Source organism: Salvia splendens, chromosome 8, assembly GCF_004379255.2.
Source record: "Salvia splendens isolate huo1 chromosome 8, SspV2, whole genome shotgun sequence".
NCBI lineage: Eukaryota > Viridiplantae > Streptophyta > Magnoliopsida > Lamiales > Lamiaceae > Salvia > Salvia splendens.
Window position 1 is genome coordinate 33,203,316 of NC_056039.1, and position 27,282 is coordinate 33,230,597.

At 38.0% G+C, this 27,282-nt stretch overlaps 3 protein-coding genes and 2 pseudogenes across 8 annotated transcripts; 1 reads left to right on the plus strand and 4 right to left on the minus strand.

Moving 5' to 3' along the window:
• The first annotated feature begins 1,191 nt into the window (after window positions 1-1,191).
• On the plus strand, window positions 1,192-3,978 carry LOC121743755 (protein NUCLEAR FUSION DEFECTIVE 6, mitochondrial-like). 4 transcript variants are annotated; one of them, XM_042137119.1, is made up of 4 exons: window positions 1,192-1,470; window positions 1,590-1,711; window positions 3,415-3,467; window positions 3,765-3,978. In XM_042137119.1, the coding sequence occupies exons 1-3, from the start codon at window positions 1,310-1,312 to the stop codon at window positions 3,432-3,434; spliced, it is 303 nt and encodes a 100-aa protein (XP_041993053.1). In that variant the 5' UTR covers window positions 1,192-1,309; the 3' UTR covers window positions 3,435-3,467; window positions 3,765-3,978. The 4 variants fall into 4 exon arrangements, with proteins under 4 accessions (XP_041993053.1, XP_041993052.1, XP_041993050.1 ...); XM_042137118.1 differs by lacking the exon at window positions 3,765-3,978 and having other exon boundaries at window positions 3,415-3,735; XM_042137116.1 differs by lacking the exons at window positions 3,415-3,467; window positions 3,765-3,978 and adding an exon at window positions 2,963-3,263 and having other exon boundaries at window positions 1,194-1,470.
• LOC121743754 (reticulon-like protein B17) lies at window positions 3,867-5,926 on the minus strand. 3 transcript variants are annotated; one of them, XM_042137114.1, is made up of 8 exons: window positions 5,389-5,926; window positions 5,126-5,276; window positions 4,955-5,029; window positions 4,719-4,875; window positions 4,561-4,630; window positions 4,417-4,482; window positions 4,224-4,346; window positions 3,867-4,137 (listed from the first exon to the last, which is right to left on the minus strand). In XM_042137114.1, exons 1-8 carry the CDS (start codon window positions 5,822-5,824, stop codon window positions 3,959-3,961), a joined length of 1,257 nt encoding a protein of 418 aa, XP_041993048.1. In that variant the 5' UTR covers window positions 5,825-5,926; the 3' UTR covers window positions 3,867-3,958. The 3 variants fall into 3 exon arrangements, with proteins under 3 accessions (XP_041993048.1, XP_041993049.1, XP_041993047.1); XM_042137115.1 differs by having other exon boundaries at window positions 4,719-4,866; window positions 5,126-5,279; window positions 5,389-5,925; XM_042137113.1 differs by having other exon boundaries at window positions 5,126-5,279; window positions 5,389-5,925.
• A 462-nt stretch (window positions 5,927-6,388) lies between these two features.
• On the minus strand, window positions 6,389-8,447 carry LOC121746122 (annotated as a pseudogene).
• A 390-nt stretch (window positions 8,448-8,837) lies between these two features.
• Window positions 8,838-9,546, minus strand: LOC121746123 (probable aminotransferase TAT1). The gene is made up of 3 exons (XM_042140038.1): window positions 9,522-9,546; window positions 8,993-9,471; window positions 8,838-8,858 (listed from the first exon to the last, which is right to left on the minus strand). The coding sequence occupies exons 1-3, from the start codon at window positions 9,544-9,546 to the stop codon at window positions 8,838-8,840; spliced, it is 525 nt and encodes a 174-aa protein (XP_041995972.1).
• Window positions 9,547-21,963: 12,417 nt separating this feature from the next.
• On the minus strand, window positions 21,964-23,904 carry LOC121743572 (annotated as a pseudogene).
• Between the last annotated feature and the right edge of the window lie 3,378 nt (window positions 23,905-27,282).

A 27,282-nucleotide genomic window follows, 5' to 3' on the forward strand; every position in this document is an offset into this window, starting at 1 on the left:
GGCGAGCCGCTCGTCCGTCGCGCTCGTTCACTATTGCGATCGGCGAGCGCCCGACGGACGACCTCTCGTCCGTCGGATAACGTGGACGCTCGTCCGCTCGTATGCTATTGTGGGTGGTTGACGGACGTCTCGACGGGTGAGAGCATTTTTTGATTATTTTTTATTTATTTTTAATTTCAACTCTATATATCCGGCTTGTTGCACTTCATTTCATTTGCACCAAGGACTGGCTAATGCATATATTATCATGCACGACAATTGCCAAAAATGGAGGTCCTCATTCGGCCAGCGGCAAACTATAAAGATTCAAGGCATATTAACATGTACTTTGTTTAAATTGTTATTTTTTTGTTGCATTGTACTATTTTAATTTTTTTTATTTAATAAAATTATTATTGCATTTTCTCTGCCTGTATTTGTGTCGAAAGTTTAATTGCGTATTTGTGAATTTTTATTATTGTGCTTGTTCGTCGGGATGTCTTAGTGCTTGTCCACTATTGTGTAGTGGGATGTCCTAGTGATGTGGCAGTGGGATGGGAAGTCTTAGTGACGTGGTAGAAGATGTTTTTGGGAAGTTCTAGTACTAGTCCGTGGGGAAGTCCTCATTGTGGATGCTCATATGAGTGCTAAGATTCAATTTATATTAAACAAAAAGTATAGTGATTTTTATTTTTCACAAGTTAGTAAAAACCTTTGTTTTGGAGCTAAATATTCTGAGGTCTTTTTGCAAATTATTATTCCTACATCCTACTAAACCATTTTCACAACAATAATTCTTTAATTTGGTGAAAAAGGGAATATATTCTTTCATAGTACTCCCTTCGTCCCGCACTACTCGCACTTATTTCCTTTTTGGGCGTCTCAAATTACTTGCACTCTTTCCATTTTTAGTAAAAAATTTCACCTACAGCCGTCATTTTTGACTTTCCTATACACTCATTCCTTAATCTCCGAGTCGAAAAGGAAATGAGCGAGTAGCCCGGGACGGAGGGAGTATGATTTTCTAGATTTTGTACTTTGCTGCTATTAATTTGACACTCGACATAATTTGAAGTTTTGTAAATAGTTTTTTTAGTAAATAAAATGGATGAAAAGATTAAAAACAAAATGAGATCTCTATTCTCACTTACATCAATATACATTTTCAAACCATTTTAATAAATTTAAATAAAAGAAAAGAAAAGAAAAGAAAAGAAATAACAAAAAAATAAAATGAAGCAAACTCTCAGTAGGGTTTTAGGCTCCCTTCAATTTTGGGCGAAACGATAAACCAATAAACCCCATTTTCCTCATTTCATCCAGCACAAAAATGGCTATCGCCGCCGCCAGATCCGTTTTCCGGTCGTCAGCTGTCCGCAGCGCCGCCACAAGGCTGGGGTCCCAAGCGAAGTCCGCTCCCTCCCCCTCCCCCTCCCCCTCGGCATTCCGCCTCCCCTCCAGAACGCCCTTACTAGCTCCTCGCATCTTCCGGTACCTCTTCTATCATCCATCTATCGATTTGAGCTCAATTGATCAGTGCGATGATGTGATCGTGAATTTGATCAGTTTTTTGTTTTTTGTTTTTTTTTTTAATTTTCATTTTACGGCAGTTCGCCAGCTGAATTGAGTGCGTGCGTGGAGTCGATGCAGCCGTTCCACACCGCCACTGCCTCAGCGTTGATGACATCGATGATCACCGTCTCTCGATTCGGTTACGGTTGGCTCGCTGAAGGTAGCTTAACAGTATCTTTTTATTTATTTTATTTCTGTTTTTAGTTTTGTTTATATTTTTGTGTATTTGTAGACTTTGGTTTTGTGTTGCCTCATCATATTTTTGGTGAATGGCGACTGTGTGTGTGTGTGCGAATTGTATGCGTGTTTTCTATTGCTTTGCTACCTTGTCGTTGGAAAATGGTTTGCCCTTTGTTTCTGATTGATGAGATGGATGTGCTGCATATATATTCATGTAGGGAACTGTAAATTTGGTAACTTGCTTATATATCTAGTGAGTAATAAATAAATTTCATCACCAAACCTTTTGTGTGTGCCAAATGGCGAATGTGTGCTTATATATAAAAAGCAGAGGAAGTCTAAGATAATGGCACTTAGTTAATTGATATAGCATATTGAGAATTTGCAGGCTATCTTATTTTTCACTGTTTTTAAGATTCCAGAATTTCACTGAAATTCCATGAGTAAGTTGTTTAAAAGACTCTTCACGTGGAAAACACTTGTATGTAGGGTAAGAACTTGGGTTCTTTTTAAGAGGATTGTTTGACTTATGTCTGTGAGTACATTCATTGTATTTGGATGCTTGCTCTAACCAGAAGTATGTCAAATCTCGTTTGTCTGCTGTAACCCCCAGCTATAACACTGACCACCATATTCTTCTGTCCTTGCAAATTTTTCCTTCTATATATAAGTGAGGTACACTTCAGCCGATGCCATCAGACTTTCTTGTATTCCATAAAAATCGTCATATGTATGACTCTTATGCTCCAGTCCTTCATCTTTCTCCATAAGCACTCTTTGCTTAGATTTCTATTTAGCCTAATGCTTAAAATTGGTATGCTGATGGATTGCCTAACCAACAGCTTTTCATCTCGATTTAGGTATCTAACGATGTAGAATCCTCTTTTGGTGACCTTGTCTTCTATTCATGACCCTGGTGAGTCAGTTTTTCATGAAGAGTCTCCTGCCACCTGAAAGTGTTTGAACCAATTTGATACTGATTAAGTTGAAGCTTGTCCACTACGTGATGCTGTTTCATTCGATATTCTGAATTCATCTTTAACAAATCCTTCCCTTCTTAGTACCATGGTCAACTTTCTAGAATACAATAGCTACTTAGATGGCATTCAGTTCTATGACTTCTTTTACAAATAATCCTTATTCAATTTGAATACTATCATATGTCTTATCTTCGACATGCCTATTTCCTTATTTTGATAAAGAAGTCCATGCTTCTTTCTTCCTGTTGTAGGCCTTGACAAGACTAGATGAAGATGGCAAAGCAAAGAAGAATTACTTGGATTATTTTTCCTTAGAAATACCTACAAGAAGACAATGCTTAAGCTTAGACATGTTTGGCTGCCTTTACATGAATAAAGACTGGTGTTTTGCAGTTGTTAAGAAATTGTAGAACTCTCAATTGTAGAAATCTACTAACACCCTTTCATTCTGAAACACCCATGTCTCAGATATTCATGTTCGCTTATGAGTTTTCTTTCATCAGATTGTGCATTGCCTAACTATGTAAATTAGGTTTATGTGGTTGCGTGCAAGTTTTCTTCCATCATATATTCTGTATTTCTCAATTATATTATGTCTCTCAACTGGATTAGTATATTATGTGTGATTAACAAATATGTGAACTCTGTAGAGTAATGTCATTCATAATGTCCGTCTACTTATATTTCATCATTATTGAATCAGCTTGCAATGATGATGTGTGATGATCTTGATCTTTGGAAGCCATGGGATAATAAGTGTGCAAAACCTTCTTCCTTATAATCATTGTTGTGAAGTGAAGAAAGTCTTGTTTGAGCTTGAAGCCCAGTTTTACTGTATTTAAACAAAAGAATTGTCAAATGTTGCTTTTTTTTCTTTTCTTGTTATGGATATGCCCAATAACTTTCTGATATTCTGATATGTAGCCAGGAGACGATATTAGCATATTTCCAGATCATTCCCCTGTTTGCTTTTTTTGTCTCGAATATATTTCCAGTCGAAGATTTCTTGTTTTCGAAGGTGTCAGAAGTTGAATGAATCTCGTTTTTTGCCAGGTATTGATGATGCATAATGGAAGTAGTGGCATCTTCTTTGAAGCTTTGGCGTCAATTTCTCTGTCGAAACTATGTTTTGGATAATTTTTTTTACCTCAGTAGTAGTTCAAAACATTAGCTGTATTAGATATAAACATGTAGTTACAACATTACAGAGATCTGATCTCGACAAGATTATTTTTCTATAAGATCAATTATGTGTACTTCGATTCAATTTCTACTGCAATTATTGCCTTCTGCTCTTCCTGCTTCTTATTGGCTGCAACTTCCTTTGCATCATCTACTGCAGTCTTCGTGTCGCATGCTGCTGCTGTGTCGTCGTCTGCTACCACATGCTGTCTGCGGTATCTGAATATCACAAGGCACAAGAATGCTGCCAAATGCATATCAAAATATCAGCTAAACCATTACAAAAATTGCTACACAAGGCAAAATCTCAGCAACGTTGGTCATTCATACCAGCAAATATTCGAGTCCTGATGGATGTTAGGTTCCAGAAGGCTGTCACGGCTGATGCAGCCACGATCTTTTTGTGCGCACAGCCTCCCCATACACCCAGTGCCCATGCTTTCACATGTTCAACTGTTCAATTCCATGTTAGTGAAAACATGTTAGTGAAATGAAAAACAAGATAAAAACACACCACACCAACCTTTCTCGGATAATCGAGGAGAGTAAGCCGAGTATAACCTTGGACCAGTGAAGCTAGCAAAAAATCCTGCAATAAAAGTATTCAAACATCAAGAACTTGGGACATTCCTCACTATTTCAAACCATGTTGTCAAAGCCTACTTACCAAGAGCACACAATCTCCATAGGGTGATAAAATGGCCATACTCTGCTCCCACAAGCAAGAATGGAACAACCTAAAACAGTCACAAGATTCATCAATGTCGAAATTCCATCAATTCAACTCATTTCAGACAGGCTATGTATGAGATCAAGTGGAAGTACTTTGAGGGTCATGTCTGGTTCTCCTGAAAAAACCTCTCTGGTTTTCGAGATCACGAGATTGGCAGCTGGAAGTATCAATCTCCCAACTCTTAATATATCATCTTCTTTCAACTTGAACTCGCGCCTCATCTCCGCCTCTGTGCCCTCCCTGCATAGTCTTCATCAAATGGTTCAAAACAAAAGGTATGAATGCAGCTCACATAGCTCTCAAATGGTTTCAGTGATCATATCCATACCTTTGCCTCACTGAGTTGGAGAAGAATGAAACTCCCAAGAACAAAAGTCCCACTTGAGATAGGAATGAGAAAATGCTGTTTACAAAATCATATGGAATTCAATCAAATCCCAACAAAAACTAACCAATTAAGGGAAAAAATCATGATAAGCAATTGAAAGTTGAAACAAACCTAAAGCTGACTCCCTTTGTGAAACAAGAAGACAAGAAACAGAGAGTTCCAAAACCAAACCAAAGGCTTGATTTTGAGACATCTTTCCACATAACCAAATCATGTATAATCTCCCCAATCCCATCAAGATTGTAGATTTCACTACCAGCTTCTTCTAAATCAGATTGAAGAAACAAAAAAATATGAATCAATAAACCAACCCTAAACCTAGAAATGATGAATTTTGATGATGATTAATCAATTACAAATATATAAATGCATACTGTTGAAAGGGGCTATTTGAGATGAAGAAGAAGTAATCAATTTCTCCTTTCTAGATTGCCTCTTCTTCCTAGGCTTCGAAGCCAATTCCTCCACAATCTCCCTCTCCTCTTGATCGAGCCGCCGCCTCGATCTCCGGATGCCCCGAGGCGAGGCTGTGGAGGTCCTGCTCCTGCACCTCCTCCCGTCGGCGGTGTCGGCTTTCGATCGCTTGAGAGGCAAGGGGGAGAGAGCGAGGAGCTCCTTCAGCGGCAGGGTGTAAGGCGGTCTGGGGGAGACGGATGATTCCGGCGGAGGAGTCGAGATTTTGGGCGAAGATGGGACTATGTCGAGGGAGAGTTGAGTGATCGTTCCGCCGCTGTAGTGGCGGAGCTTCGAGAGGCGCGAGGCAGATTTGGTTCGGAGATCCGACGACTGAGGTAGCGGGGTGGAATCCATGGATTGGTTTTGTTGCTTTGATCGATTTGGGGATTTTTTTGATGCTTTGATTGATTTGTTGTTGATGAAGGTGAGATTTTGAGAAGGTTTTTGTATTTGGAATTAGGCTCGGGTAGCCGTTGGAGAATGGGCTTTTGTTTTTGAATATTTTTAACGGCGGTTAGTGGGTTTCCACTACTTTTAACGGTAACGATGAAAAACAAGCTTCATAAAGTTTGAGAAATTTCTTTACAGATAATATGTCGGAATGTAATGAATGATTGATTAATAATTGAAACTCATTTATAAGTCGTATAAAATTCGAAAACAAAAAATTATGCAAATTTATAGAACTCGTAGTATTTTTTTCAATCGGTCAAAACAATGCGATTTATGATATACTAAAAACAAACGTTAACTAATAAAAGAAAATAAAAAAATCATTTATTTCATAAAATGATATCGATATGATTATTTTCATCTAATTTTAATAATCAATAAGATTAATTATTTTCCCTTTTTCTTTTGTTGTGAAAAAGGTAGAATAATTGAGATGTACATTAACAGAATTAATGGCATGAAAACATCATAAAATTGTCTCAAAACATAATCCAAATTCAATCCAATAAAGTAAACAAGCACAAATTTTATTCTCCCTCCATAAAAAGTTGTTAGTAACAACTTTGATGGCATAGGAAACTACTGCAAACTGCAGTTGCTACTAGCAATCATCATGCATAAGATTTGATGAAGCACATCTTCTCGGTTCGAGCTCATCCTTGAAGGTAGGTGTTAGAGTGCCGCGAGCAGAATGCTCTTATCCTCTCGAGCCCATCTCTCAGGGTAGCCGGCTCCACTGAGAAGCTGAGGCGCAGCCAGTTCTTCAGCCCCAAGATCGATCCTGTAACAAAAACGCATCAGTTCAGAGGCTGTCTCATAAGCTGTTACTCCCTCCACCCACCATTTTTTTCATTTCGGGATATTCGTAAATTTGGCATGTGCAGAATGTAAAGAGGATTGGAGATCAAACCCCGGATTTCTTAAGGACTCCGTTGGGATCAGAGGCAGCAATCCAGCCGAGGCGCCAGCCTGGAATGAGCCATCTCTTCGACATCGATGCAAGTGTAAGCACAGGAGTGACTGATCCCAAAAGCCCCATAGGCAGAAGCTGGTTGCTCCCGAAAACAATACGGTTATAAACTTCGTCCGAGATCAACAGAATCCCCAACCTCTGTGCCGTCTCTGCAATCTTTCAACCACGAAATCGTGTCAAAAACCTATTCTAGATTTCTAACAGCAAGAGGCATATATATGGATGGTTACCTTTTGCATATGCTCAAATGTGAAAACATTTCCACAGGGTTGATTACAACCATGGCAATGGTCTTGTCATCTGCAAGAGCCTCCACGCCATCAAGATCGACCTCCCAGCCTCTATCCGGCAGGAGATTGAAATGACGGACCTCAAGATTGCTGAATGCAGCATGTGCTTCATACACCGGGTAGCCTGGTCTGGGGGAATAATACGTTGGCATCCGGGCGAGCCAGGGCTAATAGCACGACCTCTATCGCGTGATTTGCCCCTGCGGTTAGGAAAACATCGCCTTCCGACAGCTTGTGAGGAAGGTCTTTGCTCAGATGCTCTGCAATTGACCTGTTGCAGAGTGAAAGATATAGGCGGTAGAGTCAGCTACACAAGTTCCCTTTTGCTTCAGCCATTATTTGCAAGAAACTCCTAACAAGCTTTTTATGCAAGAATCTTCTAAACAAGCTTTTTATGCAAGAATCTCCTAAACAAGTCTTTTTTGCAAGAGTATTTATGCAAGGATCTCCAATACAAGTAATTTTTTTAGCAAGAATCTTTATGCAAGGATCTCCAATGCAAGTAATTTTTTTTGAAAGAATCATTATGGAAGAATCTCCTAAACAAGCCTTTAATGCAAGAATCATTATGGCAGAATCTCCTAAGCAGGCCTTTTTTTTGCAAGAATTTTTATGGTAGAATCTCCTAAGCAAGCCATTTTTTGCAAGAATCATTATGGAAGAATATCCTAAACAAGCCTTTTATGCAAGAATCTCTGAAGCTCCTAAGAAAATCACTCAGAGAGACACAAACAAGCATGCATTGGTACACAAAAACACAATTACAATAATTTTGAGTAATCATTCAGAAACAGCAACTTTATCAATTCTTGGAGATTCAAAACAGCTTCTTTTTTGTGAAATCTAAAATCTTTTAAACCAAAAAACAACATGGGTTTTCAGGCATTGGACACAGCAAATCAAATACAACCAAAATCAAGAACACTAAATGTAAAAAGACACAATCTTTCTCATCCTTCCATGCATTTTGAGACCCTTTATCTCTCTCTCCTACAAACACACACACACACACACAAAAAACAGAGAGGGATGAAAGAGGAGTTAAGGGCATTGAGAAGGGAGAAAGGCCAGCAGAAGGGGGGTAGCCATTGAAGAGAGAGGAGCGAAGGGCATTGAGAAGGGATTCCTCAGCAACAGTAGTTGTTTTGAAGCTGGGATACGTCGAGGGATCTCCATTCCCCTTTAATATTTCAAGAAAGTCTCTGATTGTCACCGTTCGCTTCTCGCTGTTGAAACCCCACTCTCTCATTTTCTGCTCCATCGGTGAGTATGTATGACTGTGTGAGGAGTCACAAAGTTTTGTACTACCAAAAATAAAATAGAGGACAGGTTTAATATAGACAAACAGTTGAGAGGCTGGAAGTGCAAAAGACAAGGATTTTATCTTTTGCTTTGTTTCGAAATTCGCACTAATAAATAGAAGACCATTAAACTCTGGCTTATGTGAATGAAAGTAACCCCACCACAGATTCCTGAAAATAAAATACTCTCTCCATTCTTGAAAGATATTATCAATATTTGATTTAGCATGAATTTTAATATATGATTGATAAAATAAGAGAATATGAGAAAAGGTAGGGTAAGTAGTATAGTAGAGAGCGAGATATCATTTGGTTAAAAGACATAAAATATTTTTCTATATATAAGCACTTCACAATTTTCCTTTCTTGGCCTGATTTGGAAAATTGGAATGTCAACCATAATAAATTTGATTAATAAATTTAATTATCTCTCAATTTTTTGTAGATAATTAAAATGTCATTAATTTTAGAAATAATTAAAAGGGTTTGAGAGATATAAAAGTACCCCATGCTTAGTGAGGATGCCATCTAGGTCATTTAGGACAAGCCAACCAATTCTCCAACCTGGTACTATCCATTTTTTAGACAATGATCCAAGTGTAATAATTGGTGCAATTGATGCAAAAACCCCCATTGGTGTAAATGGATTGCTTCCAAAAGTGAGATGGCAATAAACTTCATCTGCAATCGCTAAGATCCCCATCTTTCTCGCTGTTTCTGCAATCTTCTTCAAGTGTTCATATTTGAAAACATTTCCACATGGATTTCCAGGGTTTATAATAACAATGGCGACCGTGTTCTCGTCTCCCAAGGCTTCCACTGCCGCCAGATCAACCTCCCAATCATTTTCAGGGACTAGGCCAGCAAAGGCTGCCCTAGCCTCGTAGTCAGGGTAGCCCGGCCAGGGAAGCAGAATGTTAGCCCCCGGGCGGGCAAGGGCGGTTAGAGCGGCTTCCAATGCTTGGGGGCATCCATTGGTTATGACTATTTTAATTTATTTTAACACGTTTCAGAGATTATAAAAATAGTAGTACCGTATAAGTTTGAAGGTGTAATCATGCCATATGCGTAACGACTGAAAATAGTGTATCAATAAATAGTCAAATAATATTACTTCTATATGGGGAGAAAATAATTATTAATGAATGATTCTATCCATAAGCTAGGGATAAAAGATTAATAAAATCTTATAAGCATTATAGTACAATTTATTTTTTAGTCGGTCTTGTTTAGTTGTTATATATTTGTCACTATTTGTTGAGACTTGAGAGTCTTCCTTGACTGGATGCAAAGGTTTAGAAGTCTATCTTGAAATCACTTTTGCAAAAGATAACAACTATGTTTTGAAGTGTAGTTTTTCTATAGCCTTGTTATTTGGAAAATAACTCGAAATATCCATTTTGTTTGACAAGTTTGAAATAAAAAAAAAATATCTCAAAGCACAAGTATTCATTATAGTATGAAAACAATTTTACATAAGTGTGAAGAGATCAACCCTCACTGAACATATCGAATACAGACAAGTAATAACAACAAATGAATAACTGAGATAACAAGTGAATGAGTAAAATATTTCATATATGATGGTCAAATATAGCACAGTCCTAAATCTATCACAGTAGCATCCGAGATCCATAAAGAGACAATAAGTCATCCTTTGTAAACCACCACAAACCCTAACCCAGTCCCCGACCAACGAGCAAACTTCACACATAAGCCCTAACCAACGGTCACAAATGCATATCACAAGATCTCACATAGAAAACCGCAGACTTTTCTCCTAACCTCTCGGTTATCAAGAAGAAGAAGAAGAAGTCGTGAAGAAGTCGCGTGTTGAAGCGCGAGTCTCAAACTTGAAGGGGAATATGTGCCAAGGGTTTGGATTGGCTTTTACTTAAGAGACTTGTGCAACAATACTTGTGCCTTAATTTCTAACAATATCAATAAGTGACATCACTTGATTAATTCGACAATTGAATCAGGGATGTTGCACAAATATTATAGTCCTCCGCTAGTGATATTCAGACCATATTTGAGGAAGGAACCGAGAAATCGATTATTGGATTCTAGCAATATTACATAGCCTATTATACAAAATATCACTAAACCAATCACCTAAATCTATTGTGACTAAACATAAATAAATTCAAAAATAGGTGATTCAACATAATATGATTGTAACGCCCCACTTTTTGAACCCTAGTTTTCGAACCCTAAGACGTTGTATTTATTGCTTTGATTGCAGGAATTAAATGGCGATTTATTATGTGTTTGTTTTGGTGACCTAATTTTGTTTTGACCAAGTCAAATTCGTTGATGTTATGACGTGTTATGATTAATTGATGTGGAATGAAATATATTGCGGTGAATTATATTATTATGGGGAGTGAGATTTAATTAGTATCATAAATAATTACCTTGCCCTTTCATTGTGGAATTTTCGACCACTATTATTTTGAGGAGAGGAATTCTATTTGTTGGATTTAATTATTTGTATTGGGATAATTATCCAATTAAATCCAAAGCCTAATTACCCTATTTAATTCTTGATAAAAATCGGCCCCCACTATTATTCCTAAGGAGATTTCGAAATCTCCTAGCTTGTGGGAGAAGAAGTTATTCATTTATTCAATTGATCCCTTAATTATTTCTTTCCATGTTTTAATTGGAATATCCTAGCAAATCTTGCCTTATCTATTTTATTAAAGATTTGGAAATTATTCCTTGTGGGAGGAATATTTTTACACGCCTATTCCCTATATTTTATGGGAGGATTTTATTAATTTTTATGCTCCGTATTATTTTATTCTGCTCCGTGAAAATACCAAATAAAATCATGGGCTAATTTATTAGCCATGATTTTCGAAAATCCTCCTTATTTCTCCCTCAAATTAACGCCAATCATCCCTCCCCAAATCTCTCAAATCTTCATTTCAATTATTTCCCCAAATCTTGAATTTATTGGGGAATATTGTATTTTTCCAATTCTTTAAATAAAATATCAAACCCAAAACCTAAACCTAGCCCCCAAAACTCACGCCCACTTCTTTTCACACGCCCCCTCCCCTTTTCATCTCCTCCCACACTTGTTCTTCCATTCACTCAAGATCATAACAATTTTCCAAGAGATTGTTGAAGAACCAAGGTTTTAATTGCTTCCTACCGATTATTTCGTCCAAGAAAAGGTACATTCAAACCCATATTCTTCAATCCTCTCCATCTAGACTTTCTTTGACTCCCTCATGCATGTAGAGAGTGTAGGGAATGCCGATCTAAGGGTTTGATCGGTGGGAATGTGTAATCGTTTGTGTGAGTACGTTTTGATTGCAATTGCTTGTTGATTTATTGAATCCTCGGTGATTGATGTGCGATTTCATGAAAATATGTGTTTAAGGACTCTTGTGAGCATGATTTTATATCAAAACCATGAAAAGATTTATTTTGAATGAGTAGGGATAAACCCTAATTCGAATTGCTATCAATATGAAAATCTGTGATTTCTGAACAGTGTGTTCTGATGTATTTTTGACCAACCAAACGAACTCCGATTTGACCGATTCTTTTTCCTGTGTAAACTTCGTGATGTCTTCTATATTGTGTGTAAATTTCGACCCTTTTGGTTAAACTATGAATTTATGGTGAATTTTTAAAGTTGACTGCGCGATCCTGCCAAAAACGTGTTTTCTCGACCAGTAGGTTACGCCTTTGGTTTGCCCGACTTAAAGGTGGTATTTTGACATGAAATTTAAACTGAATGTTATTTGATGAGTCTACTGCCTTGTCATAGAGTTTTAGCCCCATCGGAGGTCGGATGTTTTTTAAATAATTTTTACAAAAAGGTTGCGCAGAGCTGCCAGATCTCTACTTTGGTTAAACAACTATATTTGTATGCTTGAATGACATACATGAGTTTACATATGTGATGAGGTGATGTGATATGCAAAGATGTGTGATATGGTGTGATTCCTATTGTTGATTGGGAAGGGGAATGATCTAGGACATGCATGATTTTAGTCCATGTTGATGACTAATTGGGAATACCTTATCTAAAGGTGAAAATTCGTGCGCTAAACGTGATATCAAAGGAAAAGCGAAAACTTGAAATCTAAAGGGTCGAGGTGGGCTTCTTTTCTACCCTACGATATGTGTGGGTTTTATTTTATTAAAATCTTTTACGTATGACTGTGGAGAGATAAGGGTGGTTTAAAGTGATTATCATGCCTGATTTGTTTTGACATGCCTATCTGATGTGGCTGTTGCCACTGTTATATAAATCGAATTCGGGTCCTCGTAGGGCCGAAAACCCTACGTGGATTAGTGTACACCTATGGTAGATCGTGTGCTAGCGTACGGGCTGGCCGGTCTAGTGACCTGGTTTGCGGCCGCATTCCTTGTCATGTATTGGCAGATATGGTTGATGACGATGGGGAAAAATGACTGCGCAGTCGCTATTTTGAACAATGGAAAATGTTTCGGTGCCTCGGGTCTTTTAATCTCAAACCCCGATGGTTACCTACGTATGGCATGATAATAATATGTACTCTTACTTAAAATGTTTTCGGCACGAGCCACTGAGTATTTTCAAAAGTACTCAGCCCTGCATATGTTTTCTCTATGTGCAGGTTGAGCAGCGACGAGCGGTTGGTGGTGTTGAGCAGGAATTAATAATAAACTATGGTCGTTTTGAAACTCTGAGTGTCGTCGTGTCTTCACACATGACGTCACTCTTCTCTTGGATGCTTCCGCTGGGATATTTTCTTTACTTGTTTTTACTTAACTATGAATCTTTTTGATTAAATGTTGAAAACTCGTTACTCTTTTATTAATGTCAAACCTTTGGTCTTTTTACTTATCTTAATATAAATGCTTTTGGTCGTTTATTTATTAAACTTAAATTCTTAGTCAAACTTTTATTGAAACCCTAGCCTTCTATGCCCGTTCTTTAAAACCCCTTTAAGTCGCGATCGCCCGCTTTTATTAACCCTAGAGGGCGGGCGTGACAGTTTGGTATCAGAGCCTCAGTTCTTTCCACTCTGGACCCAAGAGTCTTTTTGAGTCAAAATCTATGCATGTGTAATTTGGCTAAATGATAAACATCGGAAGCTCAACACCACAACTCGTCCCTGCCCAACCAAGAAGAATGAGGTAATAAGTATCTTGATTTATATTGATCTGAAACTGTGAAATGTTGTAAATTGCGATGGGAATATTACTCTTGTGAGAATGAAATTATTTCGATGGGAATCGAAGATAATATGACGTCTTGGAAAATGTTGTTTGAAGTGTGGGATGATGAAATTACATGGATATGAAATTGCTTGATACGACTATGCCAAAAAAAAAAAAAAAAAATTGTTTGAATATTTTTGTGCACACCCCGATAAGGAAAATCGGCGAATATGTGATTAGACTTCTATGAGTCTGGATAGATGAAACTCTAAATGATTGAAATTTCATGAATTGTGAAACGTAAAGTATGCGTGTGATTACTTGATTGTACTATGAAAAAAAAAAAAAAAAAAAAAAAAAAAAAAAACACTGGTGGGAAATAAGTAAATACTACGGCTCTTGGAAAATGTTGTGAAGATATGAACCGTGAGACACTATGAGATTATACAATTGCTTTTGTTTAACCATGAGGTATGATGGCGTTGATTGTGCAATATATGTACGACGTTATGTGGTGAAAATTCATGACCGATGAAGTACGAGGCATCGTATAGAACCACTATTAAGGGGAATGTGGAACTTTTGAACCTTGTTGCAAACGTAGGAGCCATATGAAGCTTGAGTTAGGTAATGATCATATATACGTGAAGTACGAGGCTTCAAGCTATGCTTGAAAGTATAGAGTGCCTAAGAGGTAGGCCAGACTAAACGTGCTAGAACTTAGTTGTAAGTTGACAACTGCAATATCACTTTCCTGAGTGATAAAAACAACGAAAAATATATATTTCGAACTTTGGTGTATCCTCACAATGGCGAGATCATACCTAAGATCTAATTAAACTATGCAGTCTTGCATACCATGCCAAAATGGCTATGCGACACAAATGCGATGACGTTTACGACACCTTAAGACCACGTGTATAGCGGCAATGCTTTTCGAAAACTATGTGGCATGGCAAGAAGACTTTGAAGATGCGACAATCAAAAGAAATGTTATTAATTTCGACGATACGATGAATCTCAACTTGGAATCCACGATTCCATAGAATGATGTTACCACGTTCAAGCTCGCGAAAAATGTGCGAGGGAGTACAACCCTCATAGCTAGAATGAACGATATTTAAATCAACAGTACTTACTTGGATTCTAAATTCCTTTCGGGACGTTTTAAATAAACGTGAGCCCTTGACTATTTAAACACCTTGGTTGACTCCCAATTTGCAAGTAATGCCCATTGTACTCTCTTCATCGAGTTATGACTCGCTTTCAGTTCTTGAAAAATTTGTACTTGCCTTCGTAACCTCGGACATCTTGATTAATCGTCTTCTTTGATTCATTTTTCGTAAGGACAATATTTTGACCTTATGAACTTCCGTCATTGAACTTCATTCCTAAGGTCGTTTGCAGTTATGACCTTCAGTATAATCACACCTCCGGTCCTATTTTCTTCAAAGGATGGAATAATCTTCTTGGAACTACTGGTTCATCTCTTTATTTTGTAATCATGTATGTGGCAAGTTCTTTCTTGCAGAAGTGAAATTCTTTTTAGCTCGGTTTCACTACATATATTGTTTCATACTCAATGATTTTTCTTTCTGCAACACCAAGTTAAGGCCATCCTGTTCCCTTCTTCCTTAACGGGTTAATCGTGTTAAATTTCTGAAAAGTTCCATTCACTTTGAGTTGTCTTTAACAAACCCGCGGACCCATTGATGTGATCTCATCTTTTCCAATAACATGATGTGGTTGAACCATCATTTGTACTACTTCATGACATTTGCCCATGTTTCTAAATCCTGCCGCGACTGAATATTTTTTTTTGGCCTTGATATGTTGAACGATATCATTCATTGCTGTCCGGAATTTTCGCAAATTGTGATCTAGCAGTCGGCTATGGAATTTGAGAATTTTTGCAGTTTCATCCTGTTTCCATGACCCATCTCATGTTCTTTCGAACTCTCATCAGAAGTAAATTCTCAAATCTCTATGGGTTTTATTTGATACCTCTAAACCATTTGATTCTCAGAATGGACGTTTTGAGTCCAATGGAGCTCAATCATTGCATTGATGTTCTTGTTTACTTTATTAATTTTGGAGCCTTCCCGACTAAAGACATCCTTAAAAATGTTGCAACAATTTGAAATCTGTTCATATCCAAGTAAGACTGTTGGGTCAAATTTCGAATCCTTGATACTAGACGGTAGGAAAATGCAGTGGTCGACTCGGATATACACAAGGGATAAGTTTCTATAGTCAGACATGCTCAAAAATGACACACCAACCAGAAGCGTCGACATAACCGACAAGATACATATATGCGTGAACGATCGATTGAACGATAAGCGAATAATGAATATGAGAAGATGTATTTACGGTCACCATCGTGCGAGGAAATTGTACAGGGAGTACGAGCCCCTTCATAGAGTTTATTGCACAAAATAAATATCGTCAACGAGGAAGAACCTATGAAAGGTGACGAGAAAGAGCCACGTGACGGCGATACGATCGAGAAAAAAATGTGTGATAATACCATGAATATTAGAAAAAAAAAATCGTGTGGAAGTTGGAAGACAAAAAGAGAAGAGTTAATAGAAATTTTCATGGGAGAACTTAAGTTAGTCGCTCACGATTTGCAAGTTATGGCGATGAGGGATATCGACGTAATTCTAGGAATGGTTTGGTTAACCACGAATTTTTGCGACGATTCGTTTTAAGGAGAGACAGATATCTCTACAAGCCCCGGGCAAGGAACCCACCTTATGCTATGGAATTTTGATGAACCGGCGAGCATCTATCATCTCCGCGCTTCAAGCTAGTACGTTGGTGAGGTAAGGACATCCCGCTTATCTCGTCTATCTACAAGGAGATGAGAAAGGAGAAAAGAAAATGGAAAACGTAGCCGTCGTGCAGGAATTTCCGGACGTCGCTCCTGAAGCTTTGCCTGGACCACCGCCAGATCGGCAATTGGAGTTCACAATCAATCTAGCACCAGGGTCGGCACCTGTATCTAAGGCACCATACAGAATGGCGCCTAAGGAGTTAGAAGAACTCAAGATACAGCTCCAAGAGCTTATGGACCTGGGATTTATTAGACCCAGTGTTTCACCATGGGGCGCGCCGGTGCTTTTGTGAAAAAGAAGGATGGATCAATGAGGATGTGCATCGACTATAGAGAGTTGAACAAGATGACCCTCAAGAACAAATATCCACTGCCAAGGATAGATGACCTATTCGATCAACTTCGAAGAGCCGGTGTGTTCTCTAAGATGGACTTGAGGTCCGGGTACCATCAGTTGAGAGTCCGAAGAGAGAACATACCGAAGACAGCTTTTCGTACGAGATATGGTCACTATGAGTTTGTCGTGATGCCGTTTGGTTTGACGAATGCACCCGCGGTATTCATGGACTAGATGAATCGAGTGTTTCATCCCTACTTGGATAAGTTTGTCTTGGTGTTCATTGATGACGTGCTTGTGTACTCGAAGAACGAGAAGGAGCACGAGAAACATCTACGAATCGCCTTGGAAACTTTGAGGAACGAGAAGTTGTACGCCAAATTCAGCAAGTCCGAGTTTTGGCTTAAGGAAGTAAATTTCCTTGGTCACATCGTGTCGAAAGAAGGAATTCGAGTAGATCCCGCTAAGGTTGAGGCGGTGCAACAGTGGAAAGCACCTTCAACACCAAACGAGATTCGGAGTTTTCTAGGTTTGGCGGGATACTATCGAAGGTTTATAGAAGGGTTCTCCAAGATAGCGAGACCTATGACACAACAACTCAAGAAGGGAGTGAAAGTCAGTTGAACTCCCGAGTGCGAGGCTAGTTTCCAACTCTTGAAGGAGAAGCTAACTAGTGCACCAATCTTAGCTGTACCGGAACCTGGAGTGAACTACGTGGTATACACGGACGCTTCGAAGGTGGGACTTGGATGTGTGTTGATGCAAAACAACAAGGTGATTGCTTACGCATCCCGGCAATTGAGGCCGCACGAGTTGAACTACCCAACCCACGATTTGGAGTTAGCAGCAGTGGTACACGCCTTAAAGATATGGAGACATCATCTCTACGGAGTTCGATGTGAGATCTTTACGGACCACAAGAGCCTGAAATACTTCTTCGAGCAAAAGGATTTAAATATGCGACAACGAAGGTGGCTCGAATTGGTGAAGGACTACGATTGTGGCATAAATTACCACCCCGGAAAGGCAAATGTAGTGGCAGATGCCTTGAGTCGGAAGAGTCATTCCCAACTAGCCACTTTTCTCACCAAGGAAGAAAGCTTGGTCCGCGAGTTTTGTAAGATGCGTTTGGAAGTGGTGAGAGCACCGGAAACGGTGGAAGCGCGAATCGCCACTTTAGTTGTTAAGCCTGATCTAAGGACAAGAATCGTTGAAGCGCAACGAATGGATGCGAAACTAGAGGAAGTTCGTATAGAAGTGCGAACCGGCGAATCTGGACGCTTTAGCGAAGAAGGTGACAACGCGCTTACCTTCCAAGGAAGACTGTGCATACGGGACGACGAAGAACTTAAAAACGAGGTGATGAGCGAAGCTCACGAGACCCCTTATACCGCCCACCCAGGAAGTACGAAAATATACCAAGACTTGAAGAAGTCCTTTTGGTGGAATGGTATGAAGAGGGATATAGCGGCCTTCATGGAGCGCTGCTTAGCCTGCCAACAGGTGAAGGCTCTACATCAACGACCGTATGGGAAGTTGCAACCACTAGAAATCCCCGAGTGGAAGTGGGAGCACATTGCCATGGACTTTGTGACAGCCTTGCCAAAGACGCAAAGAGGGAATACTGCCATCTGGGTAGTTATAGACCGACTCACCAAGAGTGCGCACTTCATACCGATACCCATAACCTATGGATCTAACAAGCTAGCTCAAGTGTACATAAAAGAAATAGTGCGACTACATGGAGTCCCCGTGACGATCACGTCTGACCGTGACCCGAAATTTACGTCAAGATTTTGGATCAGCCTATAACGTGAGCTAGGCACTCGACTGAACTTCAGCACGGCTTTTCACCCGCAGACGGATGGGCAATCCGAGCGAACGATCCAAACCCTCGAGGATATGTTAAGAGCCGTGGTGCTAGACCGAGGAGGGAGTTGGGAGTCCGCACTCCCATTGATCGAATTCACCTACAACAACAGCTTCCAGGCAACGATAAATATGGCGCCGTACGAAGCCTTGTACGGGAGAAAGTGTAGATCCCCGCTCTACTGGGACGAAGTTGGTGAGAGAAGGGTACTCGGGCCCTACGCAGTCGAAGAAATGGTTGGAATCGTCCGACAAATTCGTGCAAGGATAAAAGAAGCTCAAGACAGACAAAAGCCTTACGCGGATGTACGACGAACCGACTTACAATTTCAAGCTGGCGACAAGGTCTTTCTCAAGGTATCCCCGTCGAAAGGGATAACGCGTTTTGGTGTCAAGGGAAAACTAAAACCGCGATTCGTTGGACCTTATGAAATCCTTGAAGGAGTGGGTCCTGTTGCATACCGCTTGGCGCTACCTCCAAGCCTCGGGAACGTGCATAACGTCTTTCATGTGTCGCAGTTACGGAAATATGTGTTTGACCCAAAACACGTGATTCACTACCAAGAAGTCGCGTTGAACCCGGACTTGAGCTATGAGGAGAAACCCCAAACGATTTTAGACCGAAAGGTCCAGAACGTGAGAAATAAGCAAGTTGCCTACGTGAAGGTACAGTGGAGAAACCACGGGCACGAGGAAGCCACGTGGGAGCTTGAGGACAAGATGATGGAGTTATACCCAGAACTCTTCCTATGAGAGTACCAAATTTCGGGACGAAATTTCTTTTAAGAGTGGTAGGATGTAACGCCCCACTTTTTGAACCCTAGTTTTCGAACCCTAAGACGATTGTATTTATTGCTTTGATTGCAGAAATTAAATGGCGATTTATTATGTGTTTGCTTATGTGACCTAATTTTGTTTTGACCGAGTCAAATTCGTTGATTCTATGACGTGGTTATGATTAATTGATGTGGAATGAAATATATTGCGGTGAATTATATTATTATGGGGAGTGAGATTTAATTAGTATCATAAATAATTACCTTGCCCTTTCATTGTGGAATTTTCGACCACTATTATTTTGAGGAGAGGAATTCTATTTTGTTGGATTTAATTATTTGATTGGGATAATTATCCAATTAAATCCAAAGCCTAATTACCCTATTTAATTCTTGATAAAAATCGGCCCCCACTATTATTCCTAAGGAGATTTCGAAATCTCCTAGCTTGTGGGAGAAGAAGTTATTCATTTATTCAATTGATCCCTTAATTATTTCTTTCCATGTTTTAATTGGAATATCCTAGCAAATCTTGCCTTATCTATTTTATTAAAGATTTGGAAATTATTCCTTGTGGGAGGAATATTTTTACACGCCTATTCCCTATATTTTATGGGAGGATTTTATTAATTTTTATGCTCCGTATTATTTTATTCTGCTCCGTGAAAATACCAAATAAAATCATGGGCTAATTTATTAGCCATGATTTTCGAAAATCCTCCTTATTTCTCCCTCAAATTAACGCCAATCATCCCTCCCCAAATCTCTCAAATCTTCATTTCAATTATTTCCCCAAATCTTGAATTTATTGGGGAATATTGTATTTTTCCAATTCTTTAAATAAAATATCAAACCCAAAACCTAAACCTAGCCCCCAAAACTCACGCCCACTTCACTACACACGCCCCCTCCCCTTTTCATCTCCTCCCACACTTGTTCTTCCATTCACTCAAGATCATAACAATTTTCCAAGAGATTGTTGAAGAACCAAGGTTTTAATTGCTTCCTACCGATTATTTCGTCCAAGAAAAGGTACATTCAAACCCATATTCTTCAATCCTCTCCATCTAGACTTTCTTTGACTCCCTCATGCATGTAGAGAGTGTAGGGAATGCCGATCTAAGGGTTTGATCGGTGGGAATGTGTAATCGTTTGTGTGAGTACGTTTTGATTGCAATTGCTTGTTGATTTATTGAATCCTCGGTGATTGATGTGCGATTTCATGAAAATATGTGTTTAAGGACTCTTGTGAGCATGATTTTATATCAAAACCATGAAAAGATTTATTTTGAATGAGTAGGGATAAACCCTAATTCGAATTGCTATCAATATGAAAATCTGTGATTTCTGAACAGTGTGTTCTGATGTATTTTTGACCAACCAAACGAACTCCGATTTGACCGATTCTTTTTCCTGTGTAAACTTCGTGATGTCTTCTATATTGTGTGTAAATTTCGACCCTTTTGGTTAAACTATGAATTTATGGTGAATTTTTAAAGTTGACTGCGCGATCCTGCCAAAAACGTGTTTTCTCGACCAGTAGGTTACGCCTTTGGTTTGCCCGACTTAAAGGTGGTATTTTGACATGAAATTTAAACTGAATGTTATTTGATGAGTCTACTGCCTTGTCATAGAGTTTTAGCCCCATCGGAGGTCGGATGTTTTTTAAATAATTTTTACAAAAAGGTTGCGCAGAGCTGCCAGATCTCTACTTTGGTTAAACAACTATATTTGTATGCTTGAATGACATACATGAGTTTACATATGTGATGAGGTGATGTGATATGCAAAGATGTGTGATATGGTGTGATTCCTATTGTTGATTGGGAAGGGGAATGATCTAGGACATGCATGATTTTAGTCCATGTTGATGACTAATTGGGAATACCTTATCTAAAGGTGAAAATTCGTGCGCTAAACGTGATATCAAAGGAAAAGCGAAAACTTGAAATCTAAAGGGTCGAGGTGGGCTTCTTTTCTACCCTACGATATGTGTGGGTTTTATTTTATTAAAATCTTTTACGTATGACTGTGGAGAGATAAGGGTGGTTTAAAGTGATTATCATGCCTGATTTGTTTTGACATGCCTATCTGATGTGGCTGTTGCCACTGTTATATAAATCGAATTCGGGTCCTCGTAGGGCCGAAAACCCTACGTGGATTAGTGTACACCTATGGTAGATCGTGTGCTAGCGTACGGGCTGGCCGGTCTAGTGACCTGGTTTGCGGCCGCATTCCTTGTCATGTATTGGCAGATATGGTTGATGACGATGGGGAAAAATGACTGCGCAGTCGCTATTTTGAACAATGGAAAATGTTTCGGTGCCTCGGGTCTTTTAATCTCAAACCCCGATGGTTACCTACGTATGGCATGATAATAATATGTACTCTTACTTAAAATGTTTTCGGCACGAGCCACTGAGTATTTTCAAAAGTACTCAGCCCTGCATATGTTTTCTCTATGTGCAGGTTGAGCAGCGACGAGCGGTTGGTGGTGTTGAGCAGGAATTAATAATAAACTATGGTCGTTTTGAAACTCTGAGTGTCGTCGTGTCTTCACACATGACGTCACTCTTCTCTTGGATGCTTCCGCTGGGATATTTTCTTTACTTGTTTTTACTTAACTATGAATCTTTTTGATTAAATGTTGAAAACTCGTTACTCTTTTATTAATGTCAAACCTTTGGTCTTTTTACTTATCTTAATATAAATGCTTTTGGTCGTTTATTTATTAAACTTAAATTCTTAGTCAAACTTTTATTGAAACCCTAGCCTTCTATGCCCGTTCTTTAAAACCCCTTTAAGTCGCGATCGCCCGCTTTTATTAACCCTAGAGGGCGGGCGTGACAATGATATTTTGGTATGTTTCTTGGCATGCCTTTCACAGAAAGCTCTCATTCTTCGAAAGGCTTAGTCGATGTATGATTCCTTCACAGCAAATGTCACTCTCATCCAGTTCTTCAACCCTAATCCAACACCTATACCCACCAACAAAATAATCTTGTCAAAAAATTGATATATTAATGACATCAATTTTTTTCATATATTTCTCTGATTTATATGTATAGATTTTGTCACAAAAATTCACCTGGAACAAGTACAACCGATTCTTCCTTAGCCAACTTGCAGCAGAAATCAAAATCATCCGTAATCGCTTCCACCTTCGACAAATCCAGCTTGATCTGATCATGATAATTAATTAAAATCCCACTATTTACCATCATGCGAATAATTTTTTTTTTAATCAGTTTAAAAATTTAACTCTTGGGCATTTGATTATTACCATAAGAAACATGCATCCTTGAGGTTTGATGGGGCAACTTATTCCTGGAATTTCATTGGTAAGTTTGTAGCATTTGTCGGCGGAATCTCTAAACAAATTCACAATCTTGTCATAGAATTCACTTGGAGTCTTCAATGGAATCTCTGGAAGTGCCGCCTGCATTATTCATATTAATTCAGATTAATGGATTGGTACTCGATATGTTCTATATTAAATAAAATGCTCGAGCCAAAAGTAACGAGTAACAACAGAAGCAGTTCATAATAGAAGCAAATAATGGAAGGCAACGAAATCAATATGTAATTGAAGAATTCACCTGTATAAAGGTCACTGGGTGATGGTGTCAACAATCTGCAGTTTAAGAAAATTTAATTAGTGTAATTTCTTGTAACTAATTAAAATTTCATTGTACTATAATAGAATTGTAGCTAAAAAAAAGGTTTGAGGAGTATGTAAGAAAATTTCCCCATGGTTAGTGAGAATGCCATGTAGATCATTTATGACAAGCCAACCAATTCTCCAACCAGGCACAATCCATTTCTTTGACAATGATCCAAGTGTAATAATAGGAACAATTGATGCAAAAACCCCCATTGGTGTAAATGGATTGCTTCCAAAAGTGAGATGGCAATAAACTTCATCTGCAATCACTAAGATCCCCATCTTTCTCGCTGTTTCTGCAATTTTTTTCAAGTGTTCGTATTTGAAAACATTCCCACATGGATTCCCAGGGTTTATAATAACGATGGCGACCGTGTTCTCGTCTCCCAAGGCTTCCACTGCCGCCAGATCGACCTCCCAGTCGTTTTCAGGGACTAGGTCAAAGTGGCGGACCTCAAGGCCCGCAAAGGCTGCCCTAGCCTCGTAATCAGGGTAGCCCGGCCGGGGAAGCAGAATGTTTGCCCCCGGGCGGGCAAGGGCAGTTAGAGCGGCTTCCAATGCTTGGGTGCATCCATTGGTTAGGAAAACATCATCACTTGCTACATTGTAGGGAAAGTCTTTTGAGAGATACTCTGCTACAGCACTGCCAAAATTCATACAGATTTTGCTTAGTTATTTACTATAAGATTGCAACTTTAAATGTACAATCATTCATGCATGTAAGTTTTCATGCATAATATTTTTTGTTATATATATATATATATATAGGATTATGATCAATACCGAAACGCCACTGTGATTCCGCCATCGATGTAAATTCAGAGAGATGGAGAAATTCTAGCTATGGAAGTAGGGAGGTAGCAAGTTTAATTTGCAGTGGTGTTTGAGATTTGATGGAATTAATGTGGTTACTTTGCCCTTTTATAGTTTCATGAGGCGCGTAATTAATTCACTGTCATTTTTAAAAAATTAATCAGAAATTTCGTAGAGAGATCAATTGCATATGAAATGATAAACTCGTCTAAAATTAATCCCACCACCTTTTTTTAAAAAAAATATTTTCTGTCGTTGTCCAAAAATGTAGTACCAATCACTTGCTATGCACATATTATATTATACTCTGTAGATATATGTATGATTGAAGACTGGTGCAAGGGGCATGAGTATATTATAGTAAAAATTTGGCATAATTCATTGAATTAATCAACGCTTTACATCCATATATAAAATAATACAAATTTGACAGTTTTTGCATATTTAAAATTGGTAGTTGGCTCACGTTCGCTAATAGTAAAAAATGTGGAGTACAGTGTAGTTGTTATGGAATAGTGCTAAGAAAAATTTACGATTATAAAATATTGAGGTAGCTTCTGAGATTATTCTTTCCTAGCTCCAAGTCTCTATGTTGTATACGACTTTCCTAGTGTATGTATGACTATTTTAATTTATTTGAAAGTTAGTGTATGTATGAGTGTATGGATAAGATTTACTCTATTAGTGCAACATGGAGGAGTATAGAAATAAAAAATTGTTAAGAATATATTCACGTTTCGAATGTTATAAAATAGTAGAGTACTGATGGAAATCATGCAGAATATACATTGTATTAAGTTAAATAAACTAGGATATATGAATAATTTTTTCCCTTAATTAAAAAAATACGGTATACTATATGTCATTTTGTTACATTAATTCATGTTTATGGGTTAGAATTTCGTAGGTGTCAAAAAAATCAATTTTGAATTTACACATTTACCCGAGGAATTAACGCACAAATATATGGAGTATGACTTAATGATTTGAATAGCTGGAGTCTTTTCATAATTAAGAATTTGAATCGATAAATTAATATTATATAATAACAGATTATAGGAGGACGATTAGCTAGGTATTATTAAGGAATGATTTTATCGGGTGGGGATCCTCTGCTGTGCTGAAAAGCACAGCAGCCCCTGCTGCCCCTCACAACAAATAAAATAAATAAATAAATAAAAATAAATTTAATTAAATAAATATATATTATTTTGATGAATAGTGAGGAGCAGGGGCTGCTGTGCTTTTCAGCACAGCAGAGGATCCCCACCGGATTTTATCCAGAAGGAGAGAAAATGATTATAGGTAATAGGTGTACTGAAAATAAAATACTACACAATTCATTAATAAATACTTGAGTGTTATTTTTATTTGGTCTGGTTTAGTGGTTAAATTCTTCACTATTTGTAGACTGTCTTTCTTGACTGGATCCAAACCAATTTATATAATAGTATAGCCTAATTACTCATGCTTCCGATTACTACAGCATGTGTGAAATAATGTATGCAGTCAACTTTGAGGTTGTTACAAACTCATTGTAATTTAATCCCTAAAATATTACTACCATAACTAAAACTCAATAATACGGAAGGATAGACAAGACAGTGTTTGAAAAGCCTTGGATGAATAGCTATAAAAAAAACGAAGTTTATCAATATGACTATATTCGTTGTTGATTGCCAACAAATTTCATTTAGTTTTTGGGAGAATTTACCGACGGAATGCATTTAGTTTTTGAATTCATACATTTGTGGTTTGTTGGTGATGATGATGTGCGACAATGATGATATTGCAGCAAGATCTGCCCCTCCGTTGTCAACTGCGACAATGATGATATTGTTTACCCGTGATGCGAAGCGGCAAATGCATTTTCAGCCGACGATGTGATAATGCTAGAAAAACATCATTTGTATCGGATCAACTTGAAATTCACATGGTGCTTGTGAAACATGTTGATGAATCAAAGCTATCGCTATGTCATGTTTTGCGAATTTTGGTCCTCGGGCATCATTTCAAGGGTAAAATTATCATTTTATTATTTTTTAAAGCTTTTCTTTTTAAATTTCAGTACTTTTACTTTATTTCCTTTTGAGTTTCTGTTTTCAAACCAATTATAAATAGTGATTTTTATTGTTTTGTCGTCAAATGTTAGAATTCAAGAAATTGAGGTTAATTTATTGGTGGGCCATCCTTAACATCTTGTGACTCGTTGCATCAGAGACTTCGGCCATCGGCAGTCCCTCGTCGGCAATTCATGACATCATAAGGACAAGTGAAACCAGCTGAAATCTGTCAATTATATCTTTATTATTTCCTTATATAATACTATCATTTCAAAATTGAATAGTACTCCTGTTAAGGGTAATCCCCTCAACGAGTCTTGATCGACGACGCGAAGTCGACGATGAGAAGAAGAACGGCGGACGTCTCAAGCTTGCCTTGAGATCAGCTCCGATTGTAGGGTTTGCGGTAAAGTAAAGAACAAGGAAAAATAAAGAAAACGATAAATTGAGGAAAATAATATGTTATTTCATTGATTAATTAAAGAGAATAACAATAGCCCTATTTATAATAAGGATTCTAACTTAATGAGCAAGACAAAAGATATGAAAATATATGCTAAATCAATACTAAACTAAATAAGAGAGATTTGGGGATATTCTTGGAGATATTCACGTATCAACTCCTCTTCTTCTATTTTGAACTATCTTGAAATGTACCACTGTCGTTAGTAAAAGATTAAGTATACCTACACAATTAATTTACATACAATTCACATTATTAATCATTTAATATCGAAACAAGAAATCACATAAATATTGGACTTGTGTGTTTCGCAATTGATTATATATATGTAGGTGTTTAATTCTGTGCTATATATGATCCAACGGTTTAAAGGCCCAATTCAGCCCTAAGTAATTCACATATTTTGGAGTGGGCCGAGGAGGGAAAGATACAGGCCCAATACTTTAAAGTGCCCAATATCTAGCTTTGTTAATTAAATCAATTTACTCTAATTTATAATTCGTATTCGACTATTTAAACATTACAAGTATTATTTTTTTCCAATAATATTACTAATAATGCCGTTTCAAAACCACCAATTATAAAACCGCAGCGTCTCTTTGTATAAAACGGCATCGGTGGAAGTCAAACATTTCACGTTGAGGACCAAAGAGCACATTTAACAACTTAAAACAAAATTAGTCTGAAATTAAAAACCTCAAAAAAATAGGATTAATTGCGAAATTGAATAAAAAATGAGTTATTAATTATTTTAAAATTCTGACTAATCCGAAATTATTTGTTTAGTTAGTAGTCCTGTCAA